At 50.6% G+C, this 10,044-nt stretch overlaps 1 protein-coding gene across 1 annotated transcript; it reads right to left on the bottom strand.

Annotated features, from left to right (window-relative positions):
• Nucleotides 1-871: 871 nt before the first annotated feature.
• LOC109744285 (17.9 kDa class I heat shock protein) lies at nt 872-1,765 on the bottom strand. The gene has a single exon (XM_020303389.4). It carries the CDS (start codon nt 1,600-1,602, stop codon nt 1,117-1,119), a length of 486 nt encoding a protein of 161 aa, XP_020158978.1. The 5' UTR covers nt 1,603-1,765; the 3' UTR covers nt 872-1,116.
• Nucleotides 1,766-10,044: the final 8,279 nt, after the last annotated feature.

Below are 10,044 nucleotides of genomic sequence, written 5' to 3'. Positions count from 1 at the left end.
TTAACCATCATGCATTTGTTAAACTAACTAGCTAGAAATAATACAAATTAAACAATGAACTACACACATGCATATTTTATCAATGACACATGAAAGGTTCAAGTTGTTAACCGCGATCGCGGAGGAAAAATAAATGAGAAAGCTCAAGTGTGGCTCGGACACTTCATATCATGTTTGTTTCATGCTCTCGGGCATTTCATCGAACACCTTGTGTGCATAGGAGGAACCAAAAGCAAACCCACCACCCCCTTCTGAATTGTGGTTAAGTGAAGTGAGCTGAGTCCTATATATAGGGATGGGCCTTTAGTCCCGGTTGGCCTGGCCAACCGCAACTAAAGGCCTTCGGGCCAGCCTGAGGACCTTTAGTCCCGGTTGGCTAGGTCAACCGGGACTAAAGCCCCTCCCGTCCGCCAGCTGTCGACCGAGCGCGCTGGGCCCAGATAGTTGGTCGCGGGTCTCCTCCCGAACCCCTTTGGTCGCGGTTCGATTATTTTAGAGACTAATGGGGGCATATGGAAGCCTCTTTTTTACTAGTGATCCCACCTTTTTTTTAACAAATTTTAAAGTGTATGGAGGGGTTATTTTTAAGTTAACCTGTACTTGGCCGATGCCGTTCTTCTACTTCAATGAAATCACAGCAGTTCTCTCGTGTCTTTGGAAAGAAATACTCGATGTAATCGAAGGTGCGTACTAGTAGTTCTGATGCGTTTGCCAGAGTTTCTAGTTAACGTGCCACTACATGTGGACGCCCACAGTACAACACAAGAACAGAGTTTCCATGCTGCGAGAGCTCCGCAATGGCAGATTGGTCGACGGAATTAGAGGTGCATTCGACTTCAACACGGAAATAAAATCGAAGTTCCAAAAGCAGTTAAGAGGGAACTGTGACTCGCTCGTTCAAATCAGCACCGAAGTTGATCACAGCAGTACAGCACACTTTGGACTCGATGCTCGCATTACTACATGACTTAACAAGGGAGACGGGCGTTGAACACGGCACTGACAAGGGCACACTCGACACTCAACACGGACCCAAATCCACACGAGCAAAAGGCACAAAAGAGCGAGTTGAACCTCACACCAGCGAATTGAACCTTAACCTTAATCTCAAGCAGCCTAGCCGGAGATCTGGATTGACTTGACCTCGGGCTTCTTGGCCTCCGCCTTGGGCACGGTAACAGTGAGCACGCCGTTCTCCATGGCCGCCTTGATCTGGTCCGCCTTGGCGTCCTCCGGGAGCCTGAACTTGCGCAGGAACTTGCCGCTGCTGCGCTCCACCCTGTGCCAGGTGTCCGTCTTCTCCTCCTGCTCCTTGTTGCGCTCGCCGCTGATCTGGAGCACGTTGCCGTCCTCCACCTCCACCTTCACTTCCTCCTTCTTCAGCCCCGGCACGTCCGCCTTGAACACGTGCGCCTCGGGCGTCTCCTTCCAGTCGATCCGCGCGCCGGCGAAGGCCGCGGTCTCGGAGCTGATGCGCGGGAACGAGGGGAAGAGGCTGCCACCGCTGCTGCTGCCGCCGGAGCCGAAGGGGAAGCCGTCGAAGGGGTCCCAGAGGTCGAGGGAGAAGGGGTCGAAGGCGTTGCCGCGGGGAATCAGCGACATGGCTGCTCGATTTGGGCGAGGACGAACTGCGATTAGGAAGCTGTCAAACTCAGGGGATGGATGCTTCGGATGTGCTGTTTGCTTTTCGTTGTTTCACTTTGCCTGGGCCGTGACGGCGAGGGGTCTGGAGCGTCTTTGTCTATCCTGGAATGTGCTGGAAACTGCTGCTTTTTGGAGCGTTGGGCCTATGGCTGGAACGTAACCGGCCCTGCCGCGGCAGATGAAATTGTCATTTGGTAGGTTCTCCTCCCACCGTCCCATAATATAAAAACGTTTTTTACACTAGTATAGTATCAAAAACGTTCTTATATTATGAAACAGAGAGAGTAGTTTTTTCCCGAGCCGACCGGAATTCTAGTCTTAAAATTTGTCTTTTCTATTCGCTCAAAAAAATTCTCTTTTTTGTCTCACAAAAATGGTCCCGTTTAAAATGATCTTGAAGTCCTTCATTTTGGAAAATTATCTTATGATGAAGACCATGTCAACGTTCTTGATGAAGTCTTGAACCATCTGATGTGCAACACTACCTGGATTGTTTTTCCTTACCCGTAGTTGCAATTTTGAAATGTGTATTCTTGAAAAGGTTGAAGAAAACGAGATGACCACCTCATCCTCCGCCGGACGATGGTCCGCATCCCTGAGCCGTGACATGTCATGCGGAGTCGCAGTAGTCGGCTGTAGCGGAAGAAGCTCGGCTCTGCGAGAAGGATCAGGACAGGCAACGGCTCTCGGAGGTGACCTACACACGAGAGGATGATTGGGTGCTTGCGGGTTGGCGTAGGTCTTGCCGCAGTGGCCGATCTGGAAGCAATTGGAGCATTTGAAGGGGTCGTGACATGTGGGTGCCCTATGCCCCTCCTCGAGGCAGCAGAAGCACAGCCGCTCCATCCATGCAGGCGGCCGAGGCTTCAAATCGGGGCTGGGAAAAGCCGTGCGTCACAGCCTGTCGCCCGATCGGACACGCACCCAGCCATCCTCCTCGTCTGAGACCTCCAGCTGCGCCGTCCGCGATGTGATGGCCCCGCGAAGGTAGTGAAAAGGCATTGAAGCAGCCCTGCTAGTCAACGACGCCTCTGAAATGCCGGCCATCCATAGAACGCGACGGGCTAGACGAGCTGGCTTCACCTCTTACCATGTTAACCAACATTTAATCTTGTCATATACATAAACAAGAGCGAACTAAATAATTGAATGTGGTGTTTTGTCAATATAAGAGCTCCACTTAATTTGTAGTATTGTTTGTTGCATTTTGCCATGCCAGCCTTGTTAAAATGGACATGCAACATATTTGATTGTGCATCATGCCATGGTTATATTATATTTATTTACCGTGTTGTTTGCCTCTTTCCAGTTGTGCTTCTTCTCGATAGTTTCAGTATTGTTGCGATTGAGAGGATTTGTTCGACTACGCTGGTTCGTCCACTTCACGGATTCGATCTTCTTCGTAGCGGGATTCTAGGCAAGATGATCATTACCTTGGATATCACTACTATTTTTGCTTGCTAGTTGTCTCGATGCTATCGCTATGTCGCGCTACGTATCACTTGTTTGTCAAGCCTCCCAAGTTGTCATGATACAGCTTCTAACCTCCCCTTCCTAGCAAACCATTGATTGTCCATGTTACCGCTTTGCTCGGCCGCTCTTATAGCGTTGCAAGTTGCAGGTGCAGTCGCAGGTTGTTTCATGTTTGGGACATGGATATCATGGATGTCACAATATCTCTTATTTAATTATTGCATCTATATACTTGGTAATGGGTGAAAGGCGCGGCCTTCTGCCTGGTGTTTTGTTCCACTTATGCTGGCTTAGTTCCGTTATACCAGTGTTATGTTCCTTGATGAGCGCTTCTAACACATGTGGGGTATTATGCCCCCTTGTCCATTCACTTAGGATAAAACTCTTCCAGCAAGGCCCAATATAATATTGGTTTTACCATTCGTCAACCTAATAAAACTTGCATAGGGACTTTCCGGACGCCGTGGATAATTAATCAATAAACCGGGCCGGTGCTCCTCATGAGTGTTGGTCGACCTAACTAGCAGTCGGCGGTGCCGCCTCGGAGCAACTCGAGGTCTTTTGGCTATCGTCCACTATGCATAGACGGTTGTGTAGATAAGCGCGACCCTTATCGGGGTGATGACACACCAGGTGGTCTTGCTGGTTTACTTTTTCCTTTGACGAATGGCTTGTCCATCAGGATTCCTCATCGTAAGCCTCGTGTTATCATGGTGTGAGGATGTTCCATTGGATCCGTGTGGTAATTTATAATGGAGTACTTGGAACACTCCTGCAGGTTAAATCTTTTCCGAAACCGTGCCCGCGGTTATGTGGCAACTTGAAAATTTATAATATTTGGTTGTAGAGAACTTAACACTAAACTCAAGGAAATACACCAACCGCGTGCGTAACCATGATCGTCTCTTTTCGAGGGAGGTCGGGAAGAGAGCACGATGAGGTTATGTTTGACTCGTAGGTAGTTTAGGATCACTTCTTGATCATATTAATTTACCAGTGTTTACGCGTTGTTTACTCTTCTTATTCTTGTATCATAAGTTAGCCACATAGAAATGCTTAGTGCTGCTGCAACCTCACCACTTAACCATTCCATACCGATTAAGCTTTGTTAGTATTGATATCCATGATAATGAGATTGTTGAGTCCTCGTGGCTCACAGATTACTACAACAACAGGTGCATGTACAGGTAAAGTGAAGCTTTGAAGTGAGAGCGATGCTTGTTTGCTTTTGAAATTCTTCTTCTGCTTCTTCCTCTTCGTCGATCATAGGATGGGTTCCGGGTCGGGAGCCTAGGATTAGCAGGGTGGATGTCCTTTTTTTGCTTGATTTTATTCGTAGTCGGATCGTGCTGTTCTGTATGATGATTGCTACTATAGCTTGTGACGAGTGTAAGCCGTTATCTGATATTCTTATCTATTTAGTATATGGTATGTTGTAATGATATCCACCTTGTTATGCTTTCGAATACGATTCTACCCCAATCATGAATTCATTACGTGATCGGGGTAGAATTGCATTTTGGGCGCTACATCCAAGGTCGCCGCCGTTGACAAGGGAGTTTCACGTGAGTCGCTGACCGGCCACAAGGGAGCTTCCCGTGAGTCGCCGACCGACCACAAAGAGGCCTTCACGCGAAGAAACTTTTACTCGGTCACAACAGACGTAGTAAATTTAAGGGATGGATACACGCCGGAGTAAAATTTATCTTCCTCTATTTGGTTTAGTATTTCGGCTAAGGGGTCGATTAAAAAAGCCCTTATTATTTTGTTCAATTTCGATCTACAAATTATGGTTTGGTACACAAGAGCCAGCACATAGTTCTTGAACAACTCCCAGTCAGAACCAAAAAATCAGATCAGACACTTGTCCGTGCACGCACAGATCAAGCATACTGTGTATTGAGTTCTTTTTAAAAGAAAGTACTATGTATTTGATTATATAATGGTAGTAGAAAACTGTACAGAACTCAATATATGACGAGGCAGTCGAGGATGCGAACCCGAATAAGTGAATTTACCGGAACCGATATGTACCGATGCACAATCCATCGTCCGTTAAATTCATCGAGATTGGTGCAACCGATCAGGTATAAACAAGAGAATTCTTTCCAACAACAATACTCGAGAATACATCCTGCATGTCAGCTTTTTGGCTGAGAAGAGAGAGAGAGTACGTCCTGACCATGGAGAGTGACTGCGAAACTACTCTACAGACGACTATGCATGCACGATATCTGGACGATGGCTTTCTTGAACAGTGCAGATTTGTTAAACCATACAATCCAATGGTGCTGTTGTCCATCGTCCACAAATCGTGCACACATGTATCGTCTGTGTAGTATTGCTCGAGTGACTGCGCATGCATGCGCTGGTTCTGCCCACATAATGACATGCATTTTATTTTATCTTCGTTTTTTAAATGATTGATATGTTTCAAACCAAATGTTCATTTTTGAAACTTTTTATATATTTGAAATCATGGTGACAAGATCTTCGGATGAAGATCAATTTTGGATATATTTGGACTACTTGTTTATTTTATATATTTCAATTATCTTTGAAATCACTTTCATAAAACATAAAATTGCTTCGCTATTTCATAAAGGTGTTCTTGACAGTTTTGCTAATTCACTCATTTGATAAAACATATCTCACTCACTTTCAGAAGATGGGTTTAGGCCCATTCAAAATGATGGATTTCACTCATTCCAAAATTTATTTCACACATTTCAAAAACCAATTTCACTGATTTCATCAAACAAATGATTTCACTCATTCGATACAACTGATTTCAGTTGTTTCGTTTGAAAGAAAAACATGTTACAACAATTTTCAAAAGCTAATTTAACTCATTACAAATAAGAAAATCTTGTTTCAAGAAGCTTGTATATGTCAAAAAAACTTAAATCATTTCATAAAATAAACTTCACTCATTTGATTACACTCGTTTCGAATAACTCATTTCAAGTATTTCAAAAACCCGATATCGCTCAATTCAAAAAACAAATCCGCTCGCTTCATAAGACAACTTTTGCTCGTTTCAAAAATTATGTTTCACTCATTTTAAAAATGATTTCGCTCATTCAAACAATGATTTCAAGAAACTAATTTCAGATAACATATTACACTCACTCAAATGAAAAAGCTGGTATATAATATTTCAAGAAACTAATTTCAGAAAACATATTACACTCACTCAAATGGAATACCATATCTAACATTCTTAAGAAGTTGCTCCCCACTTCTACCTATTCTCTCAACATGCACACTGTCCACATCAGCTTTATGCCACATCATCAATCAGTTTGCAAAAATCCACCAATCAGCCTTATTCCTCCTACAGTCAGCGGTCGACTGTGTGCAAAGCAATCACGTTAGACTAGCCACAATGGGTAGTAACATAGAGTAGTAACATGAGCATGTTACTACTCTAGTTACTATCTCTATAGTGTGAAGTAACATATGTGTAGTAACATGCAACACTTCATTTATTATGCTATAGACTCATCTTGCCTTGATATGTGTGATGCTACAGTAACTAGCTAAGTTACTAAAACTACCTCTCTCTTCATTAACTCATTGTTACATAGACAAATTTGCTGAGTTGGACTTGAAGTTACTGCTGAAGTTACTCCCACTGTGGCTAGTCTTAGCGTTCAGTTACCACCAGAAGAAGGACCCACGTAGGCTGACCACGGGCTCCCTCATAGGCCGACCCTCACAAATTCTCGGTGGCAGATCTACAGCCGAAGAGTTGACCTCTACCATGCTCCAGACCTCTCCCGTTGGGTCTTCCTTCCTTGTCTTCTCACCTCCCAGTAACTCCATCGATTAATTTTCCAACGTTTCTGCCGTCCTATCGTCTCTCTAATTAACTTCCCCACGATTGGTTTCCCATTACTCTCCACAGATGATCTTCATCTTCGCTAATATAAGGGAACCGGCTCCTCGTGAGCCAGGTCATCGGCGCCATTGAGGGAAAGGTGCTACCGGATGACACCATGGTGCGCGCCCGCGAGAAGAGCCGCTATGACACCTACTCGGGCGACTACTCCATGAGCAATGACGACAGCGGCACGACCACCATCACGCTCGCGACAGCCGGCGTGTAGTACCTCATTTGCGCCATCCTCGGCACTGCGCTAATGGTAGGAAGCTCACCATCACTGTCACGGTCGCGGGGGGCTCAACGACGGGAGGTACCGTCCCTGCCGGCTGCGACGGCGCCGGGGAGTCCCGCGGGCCGGCGATGGGGTTCGTCGTCGCTGCCGCCACGGGGGCTCTGATCGTTCTCACACTGTTTTTGTTAGAAGGAAGAGAGAGGATTGGTGGAATATTTCATTGTATTGCTTGAGCCTCGTGGGCATATATATAGGAGTACAATGATCTACTTGGAGTACAAGACAAGTCAGAACAAATCCTAGTCTATCTCGTCTTTCCTAATAAACATTATACTCAACATCCCCCCGCAGTCACAACGGTAGCGACGCAGACGGTGAGACTGGAGAAGAATCCGAAGGCAACCGACGGACACCCCTCCACAGTCATAACGGTCGACGCATCGCGGAGTCTTGGCTGGAGTGGAAACCAACGAGGTTGCTCAAGCAGGCGGTAGCCCTTTGTGCCGTTTGTCGATGTAGCCGAGAGCGTGGGTGGTGGAGCCGTGGTCGAGGTGGCCGTGCGAAGAATGCCGTGGTCGATGTCGAGTCGGGGTGGCCGGTGTCGAGGAAGTCGCCGTGGAGCCGCGGGTGCAAGAGGGCGCCGAGTTAGCATGGGCGCAGTGGTGTCGAAGTAGTGGTGCGCCAGGAAGAATATGTTGTTGACGACGCGTCGCGGCGGGTTTGCCAAGCCCGGGGACACATCGTGGACGAAGGCACGCACCGGTGTTGCCAGCACCGGGCATGCGTAGACGGACGAAGACAAAGTTGACGAAGCGCCGCACTAGGCTTGCTAGGCCCGGGGACACGTCGTGGACGAAGGCACACGGCGGTGTTGCCAGCACCGGGCATGCGTAGACTGGGACCTGCACGAGTTGTACGCCATGTCGAAGAGGTCGGAGAGGCCAGCAGAGAAGGACTCGACGACGGTTGCGGCGCCAATCGGCGCGGGGCCAATGTCGCCCACGGTTGTCGGAGTAGATGAAGCGGTCGAGGTAGATGACGGCGACGCTGGCGGCGGGCTGGTGCTTGGACGAAGACGAAGTGGGTGGACGGGCGGCGGCTACAAAGGTAGCGGCGGCAGCGGCCAAAGAAGAGCGGCGGCGGCGGCCTGACGGCGGCGGCGGCAGCTAGGTTAGGAGTGCGGCGGCGGTGCTCGAAGTAGGCGAAGAATCCTGACAGCGTGACGAAGACCGGCGCGGACGGTGGCGTTTCCGCGCCAAGGGAGACGGCGCGGTGCATACCACGGGAGGTCGACGCGCGGTGACGGCGGAGTGGACCGCGTGCCGCGGTGCTACGACCCGAAGGGGCAACGCAGCGGCGGTAGGCGGGTCGGGGCGACGGCGGGAAGATCTCGGGGCGGCGGCGGGGACCGCGAGCCGCGACGCTGCGGGCCGAAGGGGCGACGCAACAGCGGCGCGCGAGTCGGTGCAGCCACGGGGACGGCCTCGGGCGGCGGCAGAGACCGTGTATCGCGGCACTACGGTCCGTAGGGGCGACGCAGCGGCGACGCACGAGTCGATGCAGCCGCGAGGAGAACCACGGGGCGGCGGCGCTGCGGCCCGACGGGGCGACGCAGCGGCAGCCCGTTGCTCGATCGGTGGAGGGGCGCGCTGAACTCGGAGACGATCTTCACGGGACCTGCGGAGGCGCGCGTAACCAACGGGCCAGGTCGGTCACGCGGCGTAGATGAGGCGGATCGCGGCGGCGAGCGGGTGATCAAGCCGATCGTGCGCAAGGTCGGGGACGCCGCTCGGTGGAGGCGGGGTGGCGGCGGAGTCCGCGATGAGGCCGGCGACGGCGGGCAGCAGGGCGGCTATGATTGGCCGCCGCATGGCGCGAGGCCGCCGGGTCGGGGTGATGCAGGAGTCCCGGTCGGAGCAGGGCGGTGACGGCCGGCGTAGATCGACGGGCGGGCCGTCGCGCGAACAGCGGCGGTGAAGGGCCGCCGGGTCGGGGCGACTGGCGGGCCGACGCGCGGACGACGCGCGAGGCCGCCGAGTCGGGGCGACTGGCGGGCCGACGCGCGGACGACGCGCGAGGCCGCCGAGTCGGGGCGACCGACGGGCAGACGCGCGGATGACGCGCGAGGACGCCGGGTCGGTGAAGAAGCCGGCCAATCGCGCCGGTGTTGGAGTAGAGGCGCACGAGGTCGACGACGACGGCGGGCGACGCAAACCGGATCACATAGACCGGAAAACCAAAAAATAGACGCCAGTCAAAGCGACCGGCGAGAGAGAGAAAACCCGGATCAAAGGATCGGGAAAAAAGACTCTATAGGGCAGCCGGCCAACACGGCCGGCGGACGAACTCTAGGTACGGGCGGCGCGGCCCCCGACGGCGGTCATGGAGGTCGACCGCCCCGGGGGCGGCGCGCAGGTGCGGAAGCGGCGGCGGCTAGGGTTTAGGATCGACTTGCGATAGATACCATGTTAAAAGGAAGAGAGAGGATTGGTGGAATATTTCATTGTATTGCTTGAGCCTCGTGGGCATATATATATATAGGAGTACAATGATCTACTTGGAGTACAAGACAAGTCAGAACAAATCCTAGTCTATATCGTCTTTCCTAATAAACATTATACTCAACAGTTTTGATGAAGCCCGTCAACGTCGCTAGCTTCTGGCCAGACCGATGGATTGGCGGCGACGGTGCTCCGGAACGCTTCGCTGTACCTGCAGATGAATATGGCGCTAGCGGCTAGCCATCCTGTGCAGGTTTGCTCGTGAAGGGCCACGCCGTCAAGTACAACATGATGACCAATTGACC

Source organism: Aegilops tauschii, chromosome 4 (assembly GCF_002575655.3).
Source record: "Aegilops tauschii subsp. strangulata cultivar AL8/78 chromosome 4, Aet v6.0, whole genome shotgun sequence".
Classification (NCBI taxonomy): Eukaryota; Viridiplantae; Streptophyta; class Magnoliopsida; order Poales; family Poaceae; genus Aegilops; species Aegilops tauschii.
The sequence above is the reverse complement of the archived record's forward strand: the minus strand, read 5'-3'. Positions and strand labels throughout refer to the sequence as shown.